The sequence below is a fragment of the Suricata suricatta genome, chromosome 3, assembly GCF_006229205.1.
Source record: "Suricata suricatta isolate VVHF042 chromosome 3, meerkat_22Aug2017_6uvM2_HiC, whole genome shotgun sequence".
Lineage (NCBI taxonomy): Eukaryota > Metazoa > Chordata > Mammalia > Carnivora > Herpestidae > Suricata > Suricata suricatta.
Genome location: NC_043702.1, coordinates 70,476,557 through 70,500,694, shown reverse-complemented (window position 1 = coordinate 70,500,694; position 24,138 = coordinate 70,476,557). Strand labels below are relative to the sequence as shown.

Here is a 24,138-nt window from a genome sequence, read left to right as displayed (position 1 = left end):
AAGAGCACTGGGTGTTGTATGGAAAACAATTTGACAATAAAATATTATGGAAAAAACAATAAATGCTCTAACATACTACTGAGACTAAGACTGAGATTGTAAAGTAATGAGAACTAAGTAATTCAGGGTTTATAAAAACAATACTTTAATTATTTCTTATCTCTCATATATACTTTCACCTGTAACTCCATTGGGGGTGTTCCCAGAATTTGACTTTATAAGGAATTTTTATTTACTGGTTTGTGTCTGTTTGCCTCTGACGAAGCCCAGCCTGGGAAGGAAAATGCACAACACTGGTCTTCATAGCTGTATGATTGGCTGCTCATGGTACTGCTGGTCTGTCTAAAGTGCTCCGGGTTCATGACTTTACATGGCTCTGATCTGGCTATAATTTGCATTGTTTTCTTTTGTCCTCACTGTTCTTTTTGTTAGTGTTTTTGTGCATTAATGGTCTAGTTGCATTGATAAATGAGTATTTACATATAATTAATTTTTTTGTAAAAAAGTGAAACATTGAATAGAAAACCACATGTACAAAACTCTCTTAGGGAGAGAGCCTGGTATAGTGAGGAGCCGACAGAGTTTGATGTCACCGAGTCTCAAATTTATATTTGAGCTGTGCTGTTTTTTGTGATAGGACTTAGGCACCCGACTATCCTCAGGTACAAGCTGTGGATTTTGATGCTTTTTGGTTAGAGAGTTTGTGAGAAGTGCAAAACACCTAACTCTGTGTCTTTCACATAGTAGGTGCGAAGTAAGCCAGGCAGAGAAGGACAGAAACCATATGTCTGCACTCATATGTCTAGCAGGAAAACAGGAGAGAACTAATGGAGAAGCACGGGGAACGGAGGAGGGAGAGAGGGTTGGGGAGAAAGAGGGATGCAAAACTTGAGAGACTATTGAATGCTGAGAATGAACTGAGAGTTGAAGGGAAAGGGGGAGGGGGGAAAAGAGGTGGGGGTGATGGTGGAGGGCACTTATGGGGAAGAGCACTGGGTGTTGTATGGAAAACAATTTGACAATAAAATATTATGGAAAAAAATTGTGATGGACTCCAGAGCATTAAAAATGGTAACTCTGGAGAAGAGAACCCTGCCCTGTTCATCACTGATGTGCTAGGCGAGGCCCCTGGGGTTCTTCAAGTTGGAACTCTGCACACATTACAATCTCCTCCCCATCCAAAGAGAGAACAATGTAAGGCAACTTTCCATGTCCAGGTATGCCAATTTAAGTACCTCCTAATGCCACATGGGCTATCCTCTGTTTCCAATGAATATGATGGTACTACAAAAAAAGCCTCGAGTCCTTTTATGGCCATTTGCCTATATGATAAGTTAATCTACTTCCTAGATCTGCGTAGTTGCAATGTAACCACTGCAAGGCAAACCAGTCCAGTGAAGGGTGTGTATGAACTCTCAGGAATCTACTGTCACATAGGTCCTCCCATCCTTCCAGGATGGTGCCAAAGCTATATATGTAGAATCTCTCTCTTCAGATCACCAAACACTCCAGAGCTCTCTGAAATTTCTAGGCTAACCACTTAGTTACCAATTTTGGTAGAACAAGCAAAATACAGGGTCCAAGAATGGTAGTCAGAAGCCATTTAAGCAAACAATTAGCAAAGAGACATAGATAATGAAAGGCAGAGCAAGAGAATATGTTAAAGTTTTATTAATGGAATTAACAGCCAGGAGACTTGCAGAAAATTAGCTACCAGAGCAAACTGAAGGTCAAAGTTCTGTTCTTCCCACAGGGAAGGAACTCAGCAGGTCAAAACGCTTGGTTCCTTAGACTCAGCTATTGGATCCACTTCTCACTCGGAAGAGTCTGTCCCAAGTGAGCAAGCCACAGAGGCAGCAAAGGGAGTCACACAACCAATGGCCAGAGAATGAACTCAGGAGTTGGACTTAGTTCTCTGATGCCTTGAGGCACACAGTGTGAATGCTGGTGTCAATTTCATCTTTAAAGCCACATTTACAGACAACATTTATTTGTTGTTGGTAAAACCTCATGATATCCTCTGTAAAAAGGCGATATTTAAATAAATGTTTTAAAGCTAAAAGTGTGAGCAAGAAACTGTATGTATTCCTAATAGAGATTTGGCTATAAAACATCCCTGTCTAGTAAAAGTAGTAAGGTATACAAATAAACCTGGAAATTTTATGATTCAACAATTCTTATTAAAATAAAAATTGTAGGACTGCTTGGGCAGCTCAGTCAGTTAAGCATCTGATTTTTGATTTCGGCTCAGGTTGTAATCTCATGGGTTAGTAAATTCAAGCCCACATCGGGCTCCGTGGTGATCATGTGGAGCCTAATTAAGATTCTCCCTCTCTCCCACTGCCCCTCCCTCCCACATGCACACTCACTTTTCTCTCAAAATAAACAAACTCTAAAATAAAAACTGTAATTCTTTAGCACATGGCCAATATAATTAACTCCCTCCTTAACCTCCAAACAAGTCATTCTGAAACAAGGGAGCAAGAGTCCCTGGGAAAGTATATGAAGGTTCTCAAGGGGTATAGCTTGAGACAGCATATTAAATACTAAATGTAATTTTGTAAGTTTAAATACTAAACTTTATACATTTAAATATTATATCATATATTTTACATATATTTAAATTCCATGCATTTGAAAATTTTATGTGTCTAATTTCCTTAGGACAGATTTTAATGATCTGAAGTTTGGCAAAAAAAAAAAAAATTTTTTTCTAGCAGGGCTAGACCAATTAGATTCTCAGGTGGTATGAATGGAACCCTGTGGGGAAAAAAGTGTCTCAACTCCAAGTTCACACAGCACAGGAGTTAAAGGCAAGTGCTCCAATACCACCTCCACTTCAATTAGCTGATTTATCTTCTGCAAAAAACTTTGAGGGGCGCCTGGGTAGTTCAGTCGGTTAAGCGGCCGGCTTCAGCTCAGGTCATGATCTCACAGTTTGTGGGTTCGAGCCCCACATCAGGCTCTGTGCTGACAGCTTGGGATTCAGTGTCTCCCTCTCTCTCTCTGACCCTCCCCTGCTCTTGCTATCTCATTCTGTCTCTCAAAAATATATAATTTAAAAAAACATAAAAAATTAAAAAAAAAAACAACTTTGATCCTTCGAAACTCAAGATTGTCACCTGTAAAATGGGGATAGCAATGTTACCTACTTTGTATGGTCATTGTAAGGACTTAATGCAATAGAGCGTATAAATTATTTACCATATTACCTGCCACATAATACGTAACTCAATAAAAGTTCAATGTCATTGTAGTACTCTACCACCTGTGGGCCTGAGATTCTTAAATGGGCTCTCATGATGATACATAAAAGTATTTTACTTTTACTCTTTGATTAGAAGGGAGTTTAGGTTTTTAAAGGTTGGGAAACACTGAGGGAGCTTAAACCCCTGAATTTCTGGTGGTCCCTAAATTCTTCACAAATCCAGCCACTTCTCTAACTTTCCTCCTTTCACTATTAGTTTTTAATTTGAAAAACATTGAAATTAGTTTGCTTTCTAGAATAACACAGAGAATTATCTTAGAATTCTTCTTTTAGTCCAATTTTCAGCCCTTACAAATTTCAAGAAATTATGGTTATTATTTGAATGCTCCTTCCTTCCTTCGCCTTTGTGTCATTCCAGGTCAACCAAAAGAACTATTTTCCATAATGGTACGTATATGCCTCTTGGATCTAGCCCTAGAACAGCTAATATACACATTTAGAAGGGTGTGTAACAGCCAGGATGAAAAATTTTGCCAGTGCTTTCCCTTAACATTTGAGCTTGCATCGGTGAGCACCATAATGAAAACTTCCTAATGGCATTCTTTTTTACCAAGTTATGTAAATTTTCAAAAAGCAAATTTCTAATGGATTCAAACATTCTCTCCATAGAAAGTGACCTTTTGACAGATAAAATGGATGTGATTTGTTTTTATGGCAGCAGCATGGTGACAAAATTGATACAATTTTGTTTTTCTGTTTTAAGTTATCCATTTCCAATTATGAGCCTTTCAGTTCACATGTAGGAATCTCTTTCCAGAATAAGAAACTCCTACTAATATGAAATGTACCTACATCAAAAGGAAAGTTAAAGATCTTTGGAAATTTGACTTAGCACAAAACCACAAAGATGATCTATTTTGATATACAATATCTGATTAAAATATACATTTTTAAAGTATACCTTAAAACTAATATATATGCCTCAAATGGAGGGAAAACACATCTGCAATCTCCTTTTGCCCTGCCCTTTAAAAAGAAATTTATCTTTCAAAGATTACAATTAAGAACAAATATAAAATCACTATTTTGTTACTTCATCTTGAAATGAGTGCTGGAAATGATAACAAAATGTAAATGGACTAAGTTAGTCATAAGGCAGCTACATCTAGACAAGATCGGGCACGTTCAGGGTGGTATGGCCATAGACAGGCAGCTACATCTAGAAATTCGTCAACAACTTGAACCTCTGAATCCATTCATTCATTCATTTACTGAAAGCATTCATAAATCTCCTCCTATGAATCCTACAATGAAAAGATGAAACTGATGATATGTTTGCCCTTGTTTGCCACTTCATAGGGAAGACAAACATGTAAATAAGACATTATAATTCAATGTGCTAAGGGTAATATGAGTAATTACAAGTATGAAAGGGAATCTAGAAGAGATAAGTGATCAGCAGATATAGAAGACCATGTTTTCTTTCAAAGAAAAGCAAAATCCATATTAATATATTTGTTGGATTCCAAATTAAGGAAATGAAAGAATTGTAATTTGACTCACATGGTGTAACTTTATATTTTTAGCTTAACGGTTTAATTAGCATGGAAAGTTACAGACTATCTAACTAAGTAAGCACAACTCTTAACAAGTCTTACATGTTTTTCTAGAGATTTCCCTCGATCCTTACCTGATGTCATTTAGCCTTTGGTGTTCCTGCCACCACACTTGCTTGTGTTGTTTTATTAGTGTCTGCTCCTTAGATGCCTTTGAAGTCTGCACTGTTTTTCTGATCTAGATTTAGAGGGACAAAAGAGGAGTAATTCCAAAGTTTTCTAAATGCATTTTCCACAATGAAGTTGTTTAATTTGCAATTTCTAAGTTACCTATTTATCCTTTTTCAATCCTATTAGTGCAACTTCTAATACAGAGTCACCCTTAAAATTAGTAATTCATTACATAAAAAGCAGGGAGGTGAAAGAGAAAATGGTTTGGAATACTGGCCAGTGTAAGAACTGTTTTTTAAGTATTTATGAAAAGAAAGGTAATTATGTTTTCTATACCATAGTCTCAAAAAAAATTTTCAAGAGCTTTCCATAAATTTTCTCATCTTTTTGATACGTCTTCCCTGCCAGGCATCATGGGCATCACTAGTCCCATTGACATGAGGACACTGAAATTCAGAGAGGTTTAAAAACGTGGCCAAGGTCATAAAGCTCATAAATATTAGAATCACATAGAACCTTAGTGTTCGCATTGGCGTTTACATGATCCTTCAGCATAGGCTGGGGGAAAGTCATTGGACAAGTTGTTAGGAAGCTTGGCTTTAGTCTCAGCTTCAGCACTTAAGAGAAATAGGACCTTAAGCGTGTATTTTTAATCTTTCAACTCCATGACTTCATAGTTTTTAAAAATTTCGGCAAATATCTTTAAAATTTAGGCAAGTATTTATTTAAAGGTACACACTTGACAAATAAATACCGAAAAATCACTTAGCATTGAAACCCACATTTTTAACTATATTTAAATTTTCCCCAAATTGTATGCCTTTTAAAAAATGTAGCACATAATTAGTGCTTTGGGTTTGTTGACAGATTGTATCAGGCCTGGATCTGTTTGCCTTAATATCCATTCTTGGCCATTTCCCTGATCTGCTCCATATCACAGAGCAGCCTGTGTTTCCCAGACCCCCCCCCCAACTGGCTTCCAGCTGGGTTCAGCCAAGGGAGGGAGACACTAGTAGTAGGAGACTGAAGGGAGGGTGGAAAGGAGAAGCCAAAGGATTAGTCTGTCTGCCTTCTCTAGTATCACAGTGATCTCCAAAAGCATCTGCATCTTCTCCAATGCTCTAACTTTTCCTGACAGTTCTATTACAGTTCCAATAATTTCTGGGTGAACTCAGCAGATGAAATGTGGTACATACTTGCTTTGTCTAATGTCCCTTCGACCTAGGCATGGCAGTGCCTTCTCCTGTTAACCTCTACGTTGCTTCCTGGTCTTCTGTTTGGCTTCTCAACTCTACACCTGTGGAACCATTTCCTGCATTGAATGTCTGTTTCCTGGTTGGACTCTGACTGATACTCATGTGTACATTGAATCCACATATTCCATATTACTACTTCTAAACATCTACAAAAGTGTTATTCTCAAATCAGAAATTTGATGAAATATGCATATTTTATATTTTCTCTGCTACTCAAATACTTAGTATCCTGAAAGCTTTAACAGATACATCTTCAACGCTGAAGATATAAAAACTTCAGAAGACAAATCCTAAAAAGTCTCTTCATAATGCATGCTATTTCTAGCTGTCATTCACTGATTACTTCAACCTTGAGTTTATGCTTCCACTGTTCAGGTTACTGATTCAAAATTAGGGGTATAAGAAAACAAAAACATGGAGTCAAAGTCAAATCTTTTCTCCAGGAGGTCTTAAGAGTGCTACAAGTATGAAATTTAGGAGAAAAGCACATTTAAATATGAACAGGACACTGCAGAAAAGCATTCAGCAATCCTTATTCTACCTACTGAAAACATAAAAGTGTATAGTGTTTCTAAACACTCTATTGTGTGCTTTAAGAATGCTTGAAACTCATTCCAACTGTTTGCCACCTGCAGCCTCTAAAGTTTGTTGCAGCAGATTCAACTTTTAAAATTAGATTTCTTTGACATATTTGGTCCATGTTGTACAAAATAATTAAAACAGATCGGTGAAAGATGTGGACACATTTTTATCGCTTAGAAAAATCAATGCTGTTGCCTTTGAGCCCAGAAAAAGACCAATTACGTAGACTATAAAAGTCAAAATAAAGCTACTATTTTTCACTAGACACTTCGAATATTTTAAAGAACATCTTGATTTTTTGTAAGTTTATTCATTGACTCCACTTCTATCCTCAGGCCAAAAATGAAGAAAAATAAAGTCTTAAAGGAACAAAAAGATTTAAACTTGGATCCTTATCAATAGATTTCTAGGAGATCCCAAGTCATTTTGCTGGGTAATAAGTCATATGAAATCAATATTTAAGGTGGATGATAATTTATGCAGAATTTTGATGAATTAAAAATATCAAAAGTAATAAATTCATCAAGGAATCAGAAACTAGAGGTTTCTTATGTGGTTTATTGTAATGATAGATTTCTAGGAGATCCCAAGTCATTTTGCTGGGTAATAAGTCATATGAAATCAATATTTAAGGTGGATGATAATTTATGCAGAATTTTGATGAATTAAAAATATCAAAAGTAATAAATTCATCAAGGAATCAGAAACTAGAGGTTTCTTATGTGGTTTATTGTAATGATCCAAGATAGTAAGACTCTAAATAGGCACCTTGAAATACCACAAAAGCCCTTTTGGCTAGATGACCCATCTTTAGATACATGCAACAATAGCTAATGAACAACTGAAGTGTTGATTACATATGCGTATACATTTGTCAAAGTTTATTGAGGTGTACACTTAAGATTTTGCACTTCACTATATGTGAGGTATGTGAACTTTAGTATACGTAAATTATACCTCAGTAAAAGTAAAAGAACAGTTGAGTGTATCAAGAACTATTAACATATATAGAAAGACAAAACCCAACTACACTAAGTTGAAATTTCTCATCTAGCAGGTTGACAAAACCTCAGATGTTTCACAAGACACTTTGCAAGGCTATAGGGAAACATGCTCTTTCCTATGTTGCTGGTGGAAATGCAAAATGATGCAACCTCCCACAGAAGGGAATCTGGAGGTGTATGGCAAAATTTCTTATGGATTTACCCTTTGACCTAGCAACCTTATTCACAGAAATCTATCTGAAAACTATATTGGTAAAACTATATAAAAAGATAAATGAATAAAACTATTCCCTGAAGCACTATTTGTGATAGAAAAAGACTGTAGCACAAAAATTCCATCAATAAGTGTTCCTGCCAAAACAAATTGAACCTGCATCTGATCAAGTCTCCAGCTGTAACTACCAATTTACTGGAAATAAAAGAGACAGAAAAACATGTTAAATGACACCACCAGGATGTAATCAGCAAAATTCAGACTTTAAGGTTCTATAAAAGACAAAGAATATAATTTCTTCAAAAAATTAATTACAAAAATACAAGAGGATAGAAGAGACCTAAAAAAATAAAAATCAATTGTATTATATGTGGATCTTACTTAGATACTGATTTGAAAAAACTTCCAGAAAAAAATGGAAGACAATCAGGGAAATTAAACACTAGATACCTGAAATTAAGAAATTATTAATATTTTAATGGTAATGATATTCTAGGGTGTGCTTGGGGTGTTGTAGCCCTAATGTTTTAGAGATACATGCTGAAATATTTGTGGTTAAATTTTATGATGCCTGAGATTTGCTTCAAAATAACCTGACACAGGGGGGAGTTATGGTAGGGAGTATAGAGAAAACAGTAGCCAAGAGTTGATCATGGTTGAAGCTAGAAAAATTACACAGAGATGATGGTATCACTTTAATTTTGCATATGCTTATGATTTCTCATAATGTTTTTTTTTAAATTAGTAGATAGACAGTCAAGAAGAAATATCCATTCTTGCTAAGCAATTCAAATAAAAGTAAATATCCTTTTTATCCCTTATATCCCTTTTATACTTACCTAACTTAGAAATGAATAGTTATCATAAATTGGTCTCTGTTTCCAGCCCAACTCTACTATTTGGCTTCAGATTCAATCTTAACCTGTGAAACACTAGATTACTCAATGTCTGTTATCAGTGTCTTATCTGGCAGCCCAAAATCTGTGCATGATCAATGACTGTGATTTTATAGGAACCATCACATCTGATCAGTATAATACCAGTAATAAAAGCCAGGCAGGTATTGTGAATTTACTGTTAATTAGCAATAATTATTATAAAAAATTATTGTTGGGCTGCCTGGGTGATTCAGTTTGTTAAGTGGTGGGCTTCGGCTCAGGTCATGATCTCATGGTTTATAAGTTCGAGCCCCATGTTGGGCTCTGTGTTGACAGCTCAGAGCCTGGAGCCTACTTCAGATTCAGATTCTGTGTCTCCCTCTCTCTCTGCCCCTCTCCTGCTCATGCTCTGTCTCTCGCTCTCCCTCAAAAATAAATAAACATTAAAACAATTTTTATAGAAATTATTGTTAATATATTTTCAAATGTAACTAAGTATACTAGATATAACTTGAAGCAAAAGTCTCCTTATGTGCTCTAAATGTTAACATTCTATCATTCAATTTAACTATGTTTACATTTAATATTGCCAGAGTATAGTGCTGTGAAAATTAACAATGATTGTTAAAGCTGCTAATTTCATGTGCAAGGAAAAAACACATTTAATTTTTTAAAACAAATATTGAGAGAATGTGTTAACTATGTAACATTAGGAAGAAAAAATATTCTTGAGCCAATGCATATTTTACAAAAATGTAAATAACAATACAAGAAAGAATAGAGATAACATTATTGTCATAATCCTAGTTGGTGTAGAATGGTTGACATATATATTAGCATTCAAAACATTAAGCAAAATAAACTTTAACAATTATATTTAATTTCCAGTTATCTAATTCCATTTAAGCCATGAGTCTTTCAGAGAAAAGTCCTATTTAGAAATTTTTGAAATTTTAGAAAAGTCTGTTAAAGGCAAAATGTCAACTTGCTATCTTCTAAATTAAATGAGAAAAAAAAAAGTAAAAGGAAAGAAGAAAGTATTTGAAAATGATGAGGTATCCAGAATACATTTTGTTCTCACTAACTGAAATTCAAAACAACAGATACTCTAAAAATGCTTAGCAGGACAATTCCTTATCACTATGAATCTATAGAGATGAAAAATAGAAGCAAAAAGCTTATCAAAATGATTGCTACAGATTGTGAACCACTTTTAGTAGTTGAAGACAAGGGATTTTTTGAGATTTGCCAAGCTATCAACTCCAGGTACAGTTATTTCTAGAAAATATGTAACTAAAAAAAGCTTCTTCCTGAATTATATTCTATCAACAACAAGGTTATTGATGTTATTTAAAATGTCAGTTGAAAGTGATCATTTATTTAATCTCAAAAGTATGCAGCACAGTGACCAGAGAAGCAATCTAGCATCTGACAGGGCTGAGAAATTACTGCCCTTGAACTTAATATCGAAAATTGAAAATCACATTAAAAATTTAAATTTTTAAATGTGTTTATTCTTTGATAGTAATTCTGTCATGAAAGAGAAATTCACATTGAACAAATACTGATTTTGACATTCAACCATCCCACATTCAGCCAGAAAAAAATTTATACATAATGGATAGATGCATAGAAGCATGGATGGATGGAAAAACAGATATATAAATAATACTTAAAATGTATGTGTATCTATATGAATATATATACACACACATATTCTGGTACTGATAAAGGTGTAGACAAAATGTCTGTGGTGGTATCTGCATTAGAATAATACCTTTGGAAAGAACTATTTTAATAATAAAATTCATACTTTTTAGTCCAAACATGTCAATCATGGGAATTTATCCTCTAAGGGTGGAGGATTCTAAAATGTGAAAGGTGTTTCTGCATGAATATATTTAATTACCAAAGCATGATTTCCAATATCATAAAATTGGATACAATTCAAATATCCAAAAATCAGGATAAGGTATGCATCTTTTTCTATTTGAAGTACTCTTTACTCCTGTTTTTGCTTCATTGTTATTGAACTTGAGATCCCATTTCCAATGTCATTGCCTCAAAAAATCTTTCCCACTCAACTAGGATCAAGTCATGTTAGTACACACCAAACAGCATGTTTCCATGATATGATAAACACTGACTTTCCTCTTCCTCTTCTCCTGCACACAGTACATTCCCCGAGTGTAGGGGATGTATTTTGCTCATCATTGCATCGTTGAGCCACATCATAAACATTTATTTACTGGAATAATTGAACATTATATAATAATTAAATATTATAAAGGCAAAATGTTAGGGGAAAATATACAGGATTTCATGTGTATGTTTATCATGGGAGAAAATAAAGAGTGTATGTATACATTTATGTCTCTATATGTGTATGTTGTGTATATGTGATGTAAATACAATGGATCAGAATACAAGACAGAAATATGAAAGTAGTTTTGTTAGGATGATAGTTATACAAGTGATTTTGCCATAAAATTTCTTTCAATGTCCAGATAACATCAAATTATTCTAAAGTTATATCTGAACTGAAAAAATTATGCCCTATTTGAGAGGTCTCCGTAGCTGAGGGGATATAGCTCATGGATATATGGTAACGTCTTTATATAGGTATGAAATGTCTGTTGGAATCATAACATCCATCTATTTATAAAGATATTGGGTGTCTGGGTAGTTCAGTCTATTGAGCGTCCAACTTTGGCTTAGGTCATGATCTCATGGTTCGAGTTCGAGCCCCATGTCGGTCTCAGTGCTGACAGCTCAGAGCCTGGAACCTATTTCAGATTCTGTGTCTCCCTCTCTCTCTCTGCCCTCCCCAACTCATTCACTCTCTCTCTCTCAAAAATAAACAATAAAAATGTTTTTAAAAAGTTTTAAAAAGTTATTAACTGTGAACTAACTAGAATTTAAAGAAAAATTGAAGAAAAAAGAAAATTAAAAAGTATGAACCATAAAAAGCCGTGCAAAACTAATAAAACACAAAAATATTAAACGCAAATGAAACCTTGTAAATTACTTAATATGTCATTTTGCCAAATTGGATTTTTAAAAATGCATTAGCAATGCAACCAAGCAATGAAATTGTTGTTCATAATGTACTTTATTATTTGCACAAGGGGGAAACATACTGCCTGAGTAATCCTAAACCATACATGGTCCTAAAATACTATGCACAATCACTTGCACATAAACCCCTTTCAAATCAAGTCCAGGTTCTTATGAGATAAGGGCATAAAAGGAAATTGTGCGAAGGAGAGGCACCTGAGGGCATAGTTGTATGACATTGCAGAGACAGCCTTAAATGATAATCCATGGCTGGCATTTATTTGAAATTTTTATTGTTCAGAGCAAGTTAGAAATTGTTGAAAGCTCATAAAATAACTATCTAAAAGTAGAGGGGCAACTGAGTGGCTGAGTGGGTTAAGCAACCAAGTCTTGATTTCAGCTCAGGTCATGATCTAGTGGTCTGTGAGGTCGAGCCTTGCAACAGGCTCACAGCTGGGAGGCCGCTTGGGATTCTCTCTCTCGCCCTCTCTGTCTCTGCCTCTCCCTCATGTGCACATGTGTGTTCTCTCTCTCTTAAATTAAATAAATATTTTTTAAAAATAAATAAACTTTTTATAAAAAAAACAAATAAATAAAAAGTAAAGTTGAGTTCATATCTTGGGGTTGTTATGAACATAAAATGAGGAATGCATGTAAGCTCTACAGCACATTGTCCAAGAGTTCAATAAATGTTAGTAGCTATTCACTACTATTAATAGCTGGAAGATTCTAAAAACTACTCAGAATGTTATTTATTTTCACATTTTAAAAAATGTTTTTTATTTTATTTTTGAGAGACAGAGAGAGACAGCATGAGCAGAGGAGGGTCAGAGAGAGAGGGAGACACAGAATCTGAAATAGGCTCCAGGCTCTGAGCTAGCTGTCAGCACAGAGCCCGACGCGGGGCTCAAACCCACAAACCCTGAGATCATGACCTGAGCCGAAGCCGGATGCTTAACCGACTGAGCCACCCAGGTGCTCTTATTTTCACATTTACATTATAAATATCATTTTACTTCTTAAAAATTTAATTTTCCAAAACTAGAAAAAACACACACACACTTACACATAACTTCTGACTAACCTTTAGCTCTGTAGAGGCAGAAGCTAATTTTTTTGCTTCAGTTAATGTGTGCAACTGTTGATAGTCTACTGGTTTATACTTGTTGCTTCTCATTCCATTTTTCATATGGTACACCAGATTATCTGTTTTTCATCAAAAACAGAAAATGACAAAGAAATAGTATTATATTATTGGAAGTCTATATATAGTTAGGGTAACATGTCAACTGTGGGTCTTATTTTTAAATATTTTTAAACAAAAACAAGAAATAATATTACAACATTCATATTATACTTGAACCTCTATCTCTATAAATTTTAAAAATAGCACCACTATATTTCTTGCATAAAATTACCTTTAAAGAATATAAAGGGAATATTTACATTTAAGTAAATATATTAAGAATTTTAGAAAATTATAATGCCAAGATACAAAGTATGACCATTTTACTTAAAAAGTTTTAGGCATCAGGGCACACAGGTGGTTCAGTCAATTAAACATTGGTCAGACTTTGGCTCAGGTCATGATCTCGTGGATTGTGAGTTTAAGCTCTGCATCGGGCTTTGTGCTGACAGCTCAGAGCTTGGAGTCTACCTCAGATTCTGTGTCTCCCTCCCTCACCAGCCCTAACCCACTCACACTGTCTCCGTCTCTTTCAAAAATAAATAAACATTAAAAAAAAAAAAAAGCTTTAGGCATCAACAGTGAATGTTTAAGTTCCATCTTATTATGAATAAAATAAGTAGATTTTTAAAGTCATAACTGCATTTCTAACAGAAAAATGAAAATAATTTCAATTAAATTTGAAAAGATTAAAAATGAAAGCTAAAATTTTAATGGGTCAAATAAGAATAAAATGATATAAAATGCCCAAGCAGGCACTCTCCTTCCAAATACATAAAGTGTTCTAGTTTAATATGATATTAACTGTTTCGAGGAAGTAAAACATAGGTAGAAGGTACTCATTGGTCAAGTACCATAAAGTATAATAATCTGAGTATCCCAAGCAAAAAAAGTTGCACTTTTGCCCAATTATATGAATAAATAACCTGTGCCATGTAAAGTAATTGAGATTAATTAAGTATATCATGAATCACATGACTTTAAGTAGGCTCCAAGTGATTTAAGGACAAGCACAGTAAAAGAAAGTCTGGTTATCCTGATCACGATTAAAAATGATTAAAGCATGCATTGCAAAGGAAATGGAAAAACCTTCAATAAGACCAAACAATGAGCTTTCCATTAAAATTTTGAAAATCAACATTCCAACTTTACATCATACATCATCCACCATAAATCGTAAAACAGATATGGAAGTAGAAAAAATACCTGAGCTATTATTTTTGTGAATCATCATGAATGGTTGTTCTCTTTTATTCATGTCCTCCATATCTGTCAAATAAATAAGAGAAAGCTAAAATTTCACAGTATTATTTTCCAAATGTTTTAAGGATGGGTTAATCATACTGTTTTTTAAAACAAGGCTCAGGACTGGGTGCCAGAACTCTGTATTTAACTAAAATTTGCTTCTCCAGCCTCCAGAAGCCTCCTTCCATTAGTTTTTCCCTGTATGCTTTTCCTGTTCTTGGTCTTTCGTTTGAAACTTTGACATTTTAATCCCTTTCTCTTGGATTGCCACAGTGACTTTTTGTGATTAGAAAATTGTGTAAGCTTTATCCTGAGTTCCTAGGAAAAAGAAGCTACATAAATTAAAGAATAAAGCAGCTAGCCAAATGACTCACTAGTAACATTAAACAAATCAGCATTTATAGCAGACACTAGGATGTGCCATCTACTTCTAGAAAGCACTCAATGCCTAGCTGTCATTTCCTTCAGGGTTAGACTCAGTTCCAGAGAGCTGTCTCGTCCAAAGACATACCATTGCTGGGGTAGCCTATACTCAATGACTGAGCAAGGCAAGACTATAAAGCCCTACCAGTTTGGGCCCAATGTGGGTCACTGTGATGGGCAATATTTGATCCAGAGCTCCTGGCAGGGTTGACCCAGACTTTATTGGACCTACATTGAAACTGACTTTTTCATCTGCCCAATCCTGCTGCTGTTTCTTCCTTTCACAAGTAGGGATCTAGCACCCTAACCTCTGAGAACCCGACCTGCAATACCAGTGAACTGAACTGAATTGGCATCTTTCTTAGGGCACCTCCAGGGCAACAACTAGTAAAGTGGTTCTTCAAGTAACAGTACCCTTTTTTCATAAATTTTATTACATATCCACTAGTGCTCAATAGAAATAAACTTGCTAAATGGAAGAGAAAGTAGCACACGTACATGACTTTTGGAAACTCTGCCAAATTCCCAAGAACCATGGTGATTGTCCACCAGCTTTTGGAATATAGGGATGAACTCCAGGGTATAACTTCGACAGTGTCTCTCATCAAGGAATCCTTGTTTCAAGCCCTTGATAACATTGACAACCCTCCTAGTCTGGTTTTTCCTCCCACCTACATCCTACATTAGAATTCTTCTTTTTGGGGGGAAGATATCGCACATCTAATCTGTCATCTGCACTGCCTCAAGCCACCATCACCGCCTGCCTGATGGCACCAGCAGTTCCACTTTGTACCCTTACAGTCCACTCTTCAAACAGCCTAAGCAACCCCTTTAAAAACTCTAGTGTGACCCTGTTGAGTCCCTTCAATGGCTTCCCATTTACTCTTTAAAACAGAGCCCAAACCTCTTTAAATAGCCTATAAGGCCTTCCATGACCTTGTCCTTGCTCATCTTCCCACTCTCATCTCATTCACACATTCCAGCCACACAGGTCTATTTCTCAAACATACCACATTTATTTTTCCTTAAGATCTTCCCACTGGGGCACCTGGCTGGCTCAGTCGGTTAAGCGGCTGACTTTAGCTCAGGTCACAATCTCACAGTTCATGAGTTTGAGCCCCGCGTCAGGCTCTGTGCTGACAGCTCAGAGCCTGGAGCTTGCTTCTGATTCTGTGTCTCCCTCCCTCTCTGACCCTCCCCTGCTCTGGCTCTCTTTGAAAAATAAATAAAACATTAAAAAATAAAGAGCATATCCTTATTAAAAAAAAAAAAGAAAAATCAGTGTCACTGGCCCTTAAAAAAAACCACAAACTTCCAACTTCCTCTCCTCTTTAATCTTAAAGACATTTCCTTCCTCCTTTTACCTGGTTGGTTCCTACTCGCCTTCAGCTACACCAACATGCTGTACTTCCTCAGAGAGACTTAACCAGACTTCTCCATCTAACTAAGGGGGGGATCCTTTGTCTCTCTCTTATCCCATTCCTTCCTTTCCATGATAATTTGTATCAGTCTTCAATGTTTACTCATTGAATATCTGTCCTCCTCCACAAACTTGTGGCCTGTGCGCATCTTACTTCTGATTATATTCCTGATGCCTAGCACAGGTAGTAAGTAAATGTTCAATAAATACTGTTTGAGAAAAACAATGAAAAATAGCTGGCAGTAGCTCGATGTCTTCTAGCTCCCCAGAAGGGCTGCAATAATAATTCCTTAGTCCATACTATAGCCTCTTTCTCTCAACAAAAAATTTTCATGTTTTATAAGTCTGCCTTAATAGCATAGCCTACAGGAAGAAATGACACATTTACATGTCCTCAGAGGCCATCAGGTCAATGAGAGAGTGACAACCATAGGGACTGCAGAAAACATGGAAAACTAAAAATCATTTCATGACCAAAGATAATCAAGTGCATCTTTTTTCCTTCTTATTTACAAAGGTACTGCACAAATAAAGCAAGTATCCAAAACAAATGGATGCTACATTTAGCAACCTGTTGGTGAGCTCTGACCTACTGCATCTCCCCTCTGGTTTTTATCTCAGTCTCCCACCTGTCTGAGCTGACTATCCCCATCTTGGAGAGACCTCACCAATTCTCCAATTAATTCACTTTAGGTTTTCCTCGCTGGAGAGCCCAGCCCCCTCAGATTTAGGACTCATTTGTCTTGGGATTTAGATTGCAGGACTGAGGCTGGGAATCAAGGTCGGGTTTTGCAGACTCCCTGTAGGTTACCTTGATCTCACATTGATTAATTTGTTCCTCCTGATGTTCACAGAAAAGCCATGAGGTCCAAACATTTCTCCTCATTTCTACATGGTTTAAAAAATTATGACCATAAGAAACTTAGAATACATTCTGGAAATCAAAATTTTTTACAAAAACTACTCTGCCTTCATGAACTTGAAATCTAGTTTGGTTTCAACTGTACAGAAGATAAGTCAAAACACTTCTTGACCTATATTTTTTAATTTTTATATATAAATTATAGTTAATTACTACTTACCTTTCAGGGATGTTGAGGACCTCTGAACTAAATAATTATTAAATTGAGATAATATAAAACTGATTTAGTTATAGTATTTCTTATATCAGAAAATTAAATAGACATTTGGATTCAGAATCTGAAAGGTGTGCAAAAATTTACCTAGTCCAACTTCTCATTTTAGCATGAGATGGTTGGCAGCCCTGAAAAATGACCAAAGTCCCAGAGAATTTCAAGTCCTAAATCTCATACTCACAATACAGAAATCTCTGAAAATGAAGGTTTATTTCATAATCACTATTTTGGCCAAATCCAATCTGAGCCAAAATCATTTGGCAGCAAACTTGACCCAAACCGAGGTTTATTCTATTTAATGTGGGCATTCATACATTTGTACAAAAGTGCTAATGTGGCTAATTATGGGGTGATCCCCAGATGCGCATCAGTTTTGAGGAATATAGGGCAGATGCTCTATATCACATTTCTAAAAATTTGAAAAATTGACACTGCATCCAGCACCTCAGACTTCAGATAAGGGTTCACAAAACTGTACTAACACAAACAGTCCCTGATTCCTAAACAAGCATATGTCATTCAGGCCATTTCAGTTTTAGGCTTACTAGTGAAATTCAAAGTGGCTACTTCAACTGACCCTTAAGATGCTTTTGGCTGAATAATGACCACTCGAATGGAATTTTCCATGTTAAATAATCTTAAAGCTTTTAGTTTTAGAAATTATTTCGTGTTCACATTACGTGATATTTTAGAAATTGCTTATGACTATTATCAAAATGTTAAACCTTTTACATCTACTCAATTACTGAAAATATTTTAAAGTAATATATTTTTATGAGAAGATTCTTAGAGTGTAGGAAGAACGTTTGATATATAACGTAATGATAGCTTTGCAGTAGCTAGAGGATTGGATAAAGATTTTTAATATAAAGTTAATTTTTACAGATTTGATAGAGAATCTAAACTAAAAAAAAAATACATGACCTCAACTGGTCTCTATGGAGTACGTAAGCTTCTCTAGAGATGAGAGAAAAATAGCAAGGAGATCATTTATATAACAAGGCAATCTTTTTACAGTGTGAAAATTTGTAGTCTTCTCTTTCCTGAGAAAATCTCTTTTAATACACTAAGGAAGAAAATGTCAGTAGTACTTAGGCTTACAATTGTACAATACATGGATAATTTGTGAACTGTATAGATATGTAGATTAGCCTCAGACTTACCTATGAGGGTAAGTTTGCAAAAGTGGGAGGGCTTCCACCAGGCCAAACAGTGTGAGAACTATACCAATGTGGAAAAATATCTTGGATGTAGCATCAAATTATAACCTTTTTCATATGAAAGATCTCATGACATTTCAAATGTTAGTTCAAATACTTTGGCAAAATCTAGTTTAAGCAATATTTTTCTAACATGCAGAATTCCCTTTTAAATTCTAAGCAGAATGGTGCATATTACTTCCATTATGAAACATTGTATATTGTAATTGGCATAAGGAAGAATATTGTCCTGGAAAAACTAATGGAACCAAAGAGAAACTACTAAAGTAAATAAAAATATTTAAATAAAGTGTTCAGTTACATAATAAATATTTCATATCCAATTCAAACATAATGAAAAAGCTCACACTCAAAAGAGCAACTACAGCTAAACAAATTAAAATAAAATACCTAGGAAGAAACTGTATGAAAAATGTGTAGCACTTATACCCTAAAAAACCCACAAAGGCTTATTAAATGAAATAAAATTTAAATAGACAAAAACATTTCTAAATCTATGTACCAAATATTTAATAGTGGCAATTTGGGGATAGTAGGATTATAGTTGATTTTGGTTTCCTCTTTTTGTTTGAGCAGAATTTATAAAATATTTTATTACAGGGAGAAGAAAGATACATTTAAAAAAATACTAATTCACTATATATTAGGGGAAAAGATACCACAGTTTCTATATTTTACCAGTCAAAAAAGAAACTGTATTCTATGACGCCAAGAATCCTTTAAGATACGAACTTGTACATATAAGTATAATTTTCCACACTAATACTGAACTGACTTATTTCTCACTAGTCTTTTTCTATTAAAAACAGGATATGTTAAATACATTTGTAGAACTTTATAGAACTTGAAAATGTTAGATTTAAAATAATCACAAAGTTATTTTTTAATGCTGTATGGGGAATAAATATATTAAACTATAAACTAAACTGTTTGGGGGCACTGGGTGATTTAGTTGGTTAAGTGCCCAACCCTTGATTTGGAGTCAGGTCATTATCTCAACATTCATGAGTTAAAGGCCCGCATCAGACTCTGTGCTGACAGCTCAGAGCCTGGAGCCTGCTTCGGATTCTGTGTCTCCTTCTCTCTCCTTCCCCTGCTTTCTCACTCTCTCTCAAAAATAAACAAACATTGAAAAAACAAATGCAATCATTATGAATATATATATATATATGTATGTATCTATATATATAGTTTTACAAATTGCTTTTTATTTAACAACTCATCTTTCCACATCATTCTATTTGTGTCTATGTGTGCATATATACATCTTTAATGGCTGCTAAATAACTAATTCACATATATATCACCATTTATTAAACAATATAAGAATCCAAGAATAAAATTTTTCAAAAAATATTTTACCCTTTTACTGTAAAACAAAATCCATAATCAAAGGAAATCTATAAAAATCTCTGCCCCTTTCATAATTCATATAAATTTTTGTCTGAAGCAACTTCTACATACAATCAACCTTTCTGAATATTCCTATTTTTATGCCTATAATACCTCAAAGGGGAATCTAAATCAACTTCACTAATGAAAATGATGCCAATAAAAATCTACTTATCCCATGTGCTTTTCCAATAAAAGACTGGGTAGCAGAGTCAGTAGAAAAAACAGAATTAATCGAAGCAGGAACCTAGAAGTTTCTGAAGGACTTTAGAGTTCCACAGAGAGTGGAAGTAACTTCAGGGGAGCCTCTCATGCCCTTATTGCTGCTCCATCCTCAAAGCTGTTTTAGTCACTTTGAAAGCACAGGAGAAATTGCGTATGTACCTAGTTTAAAACAGTACATAGTAAAAACAAAGGGGAATAGGGTAAATCTCCAGACTTTGGAGAAACAGGGAATACGTAACTTCACAAAGCTCACATTTATAGCCTCAAAATTCTGACCAAAAGCCATAATGGCAGTTTCAAGCTCTGGCAAAACAACTTGGAGGAATTAGGTAATTATCATTTACTTACTTGTTTTTTTATTTGTTTATTTATTTTAAAGAGAGTGTGTGCTCATGAGCAGGGGAGAAGGGCAGAGGGAAGGAATGAGGGAGAGAGAAAATCTAAGTAGGCTTCATGCTCAGCATAGAGCCCAATGTGGGGCTTGATCCTAAGACCCTGGGATCATGAGCTGAGCTGAAATCAAGAGTCAGACATGCAACCAACTAAGCCACGCCGGTATCCCAGTAATTATTTATGAAGAAATACTGTTTTGTCCCTAATTTTCTCCCTAAATGTACAACCCATAAAAGAAGAGTATTATAAGTGAGGATTCACCACTTGTTCTTCTTGACTTGCCACTTTGGACATGCTTAACTGGAGACTTTGTCAACCTTCTTGTGATACAATTTGGGAATTCAGTTCCTCATCCTATATACCTGGACTTGAAGTTAGAAGCTTATCTGCTTCCCCTGGGCCCTTTCACTCCTAACCTTTCTGTCAGTAGAGAAGTATCATATAATTCACCACCTCCAAATCTTTTGTGTTGATTTCTGCAGTAGAATTTTATCTGTTCTCCTGGCCCCAGTTACTATCACACAAGTGCCTGAATGCATAATGCCTCCAAATCCCAATATTTCTGATCTACCAGATGTTTTCTTCTGGTTTTCCAGGACAAAGTTCAAACTCTGTATAGATGACAACAACCTTTTAAATCTAGCTCTTCCCCATTAGCCATTTCCTTACCTATTACCCCGTATACACGATACACTTCAGCGTTCTCTAATCATTTGCAGATCCCTGAACACACAATGCTGTGGCAGACCTCCCCAACTATGTCCTCATTCTAATCCTCACAACCTTTTAATATGATATGTTATGCGGCTAAGGAGAATTAAGGTTGCAGCTAATCAGCTAACTTTAGTGATAGAGATTACCCAGGTAGGCCCAATGTAATCACAAGGGTTCTGGAAAGAGGAAGACAGAAGTGTCATAGTCAGAGGAGGAGATGTGATATGAAAAGCAGAGGTCAGAGAGAAGATAGTTTTGAAGATGCTACTCTGTTAGCTTTGAAGATGGGGGAATGGGGCCAGACTCAAGGAATGCAGGCAACTCCTAGAAGCTGGAAAAGGCAAGGAAATGGATTCTTCAGTAGAGCCTCCAGTAGGCATGCAGCCCTGTTGAAACCTTGATTTTAACCCAATGAGACCCATTATAAACCTATGACCTCCAGAATTACAGATAACAAATTTGTGTTGCTTAGGACACTAAAGTAGTAGTGATTTGTTATTTAGCAATAGGAAATTGACAGTGCTCTTTCACACCTCCTTACCTTTGCCCATGGTGCTACCTATGCTTCGAATGCTTTTCTCCATCCCTGCCTCTCGGGCCAACGCCTACATACTTTTCAGTCTCATTTTAAGCATCCTATTGGAGCTTCTCATAATACAGGTAGAAATTATTTATCTCCTCTCTTGTGCTACTATTGTACTTTTGTATATCCCTGCTGATACAGTTATTCATTTATTCGTTTATTGAACATCTATCAAAGATTAGACTAAGGGATATAGAGTTATGCAGTCTCTGCAGAAAGACTTGCCTGAGGCATCTCCTCCAAAGTAGTCCCCTTCACCTTCAATCACTCTTTATATCCTCAATCTAATTATCTCCCTTCATAGCATCCAAAAAGAAGAATCCTAATGTAGAATGTAGGTGGGAGGAAAAATCAGACTATAGTGAGGATTGCCAGTGTTATCAAGGGCTTGAAACAAGGATTCCTTGATCAGAGACACTGTCGAAGTTACACCCTGGAGTTCATCCCTATATTCCAAAAGCTGGGGGACAATCACCATGATTCTCGGGAACTTGGCAGAGTTTCCAAAAGTCATGTACGTGTGCTACTTTCTCTTCCATTTAGCAAGTTTAGTTGTAACAACACTGTGAAACCCAGCCTGAAACATCCAGTTAACTTTATGTTTAATTTTGAATATGATCAAATAATTTTCATACAAATTTGTTGGGCCTTGTACAGGAAATTTCTTCTGACATTTTCTTTGAAAAATGATTCGGGGAGGAGGAGCCTAGATGGCAGAGAGGAAGGGAGCTCTATAAACTCTGTCCGCCCCATTTATCGAACCCAGAAGGATATTACTCTAATCTGCGAGAGCGGAAGGAGAAAATACAAACTCCAGAAAGAACAGAACCTCAAGGATACCTGAGTGAGTGAGGGCGAACGGGGGAGATCTGAAAACAGGCCAGGCCAAGACGGGCAGGGGAGACAAGATCCCCAGCCCAACGTGGGGGAAGAGCGCGGAGCCCTAGAGACGAAGGGAACAGACAGGGGAGCGCACTTCCCGGCGAAAAGTGGCCAGAGCGCAGCTGCGCCAGGAGAACAGACTTCCCAGCGAGAAGCGGTCAGGACTGCAGCTGCGCCAGCGGCAAGCAATTCGAACTTGGTTTTGGGAACGGTACCACGGACCACATTTCCACGGCACACCTCGCCCCCTGCACAGACTGCGTGAATCCCGGGTGCCCACAGGAAAAAATAGGGCCCACACCTACGCGACCCATGACAAGGAGTCGGTGGCGGGTGGAGGCCTGGGCGGGCGCTTAGACTGCAGGAGCTCCCAGCTCATTTCCAGCAGCGCACAGTGCCTTGAACAACAGCTATTGGAAACCAAGAGAGACTCAGCTTTTTTTTTTTTTTCCTTTCCCCCAAGGCAATCCTGATCCTGGCTGGGGGTGGGGACTCCACAATTGAGTCTGTGAAGGTGCGCACTTCACCTCCTGCTGCTCATTTTGCCTCAGGCAGGGGCGGAGCCTCTGAGAACAGCCTCCAAGACCTACCACATCAAACCACACCCATCCACCAGGGGGAGCTACTGCTGTTATTTTTTTTAATATTAAAAAAAGATTTTTTTTCTTCACTTGTTTCATACTTATTTCTTTGTCATTATTACCTCTTTTTCCTTTTTCTTTACTCAATTCTTTTAAATTTTACTCCTTATTTTCCTTTCTCCTTTCTCCCTTACTTTCTCACGTTCTTGCAAGCCAGATATATTCTCCTGTATCTCATCCTTACCTCTCCACTAAACTGGTCATACACTTTTAAATGGTCTACAGTCCATTGTTGTCTCTGACCCCCTTTTATATATTTTTTCCTTCTTTCTCTTTTCTTTTTATTTTCTCTTCTTTTCGTCTCTTTCCCTCCCATTTTCTTTCTTTTCTTTCCCCCCTGTAATGTGTTTCTTTGTTTGATTTGTCTGTGTGTATGTGTGCTTCTGTTCCCTCTGTGTTTGTCAGTCTGTCTTCCTTCTTAGGACTACACCAAGAAACAAGCCAAAGTGTGCAAGAAGGCGGGTACCAAATATTGCAGAGTAGTGAAAAAAATACTCACAGGCACAAGAGAAACTGAGAGACATCATTAAGAGAATATTTCCTGAAAAGGCAGGCCCTGGACAGTCAATACGCCTCCTTTAACAAGAAATATTAATAGGTGCGCAGAGCACAATGAGCTTTCTAAAGGTGACAAGAGACAGAAAACTAGCAAAAATGACAAAACTAAGAAACTCTCCCCTGAAGAACTTCCAGGAGGGAGTCACAGCCACAGAACTGCTCAAGGCAGATCTAGACAACATATCAGATCAAGA

The 24,138-nt window shown here is 36.3% G+C and overlaps 1 protein-coding gene across 1 annotated transcript in view; it reads right to left on the bottom strand.

Annotated features, from left to right (window-relative positions):
• Positions 1-24,138, bottom strand: part of CCDC148 (coiled-coil domain containing 148) — a 245,238-nt gene that overhangs the window by 160,636 nt on the left and 60,464 nt on the right. The window contains exons 2-4 of the mRNA XM_029934542.1: positions 14,319-14,381; positions 13,011-13,132; positions 4,899-5,002 (exon numbers count right to left, since the gene is read on the bottom strand). Coding sequence (XP_029790402.1) covers positions 4,899-5,002; positions 13,011-13,132; positions 14,319-14,379 — 287 coding nt within the window. The 5' untranslated portion in view covers positions 14,380-14,381. The remainder of the gene's footprint in view (positions 1-4,898; positions 5,003-13,010; positions 13,133-14,318; positions 14,382-24,138) is intronic.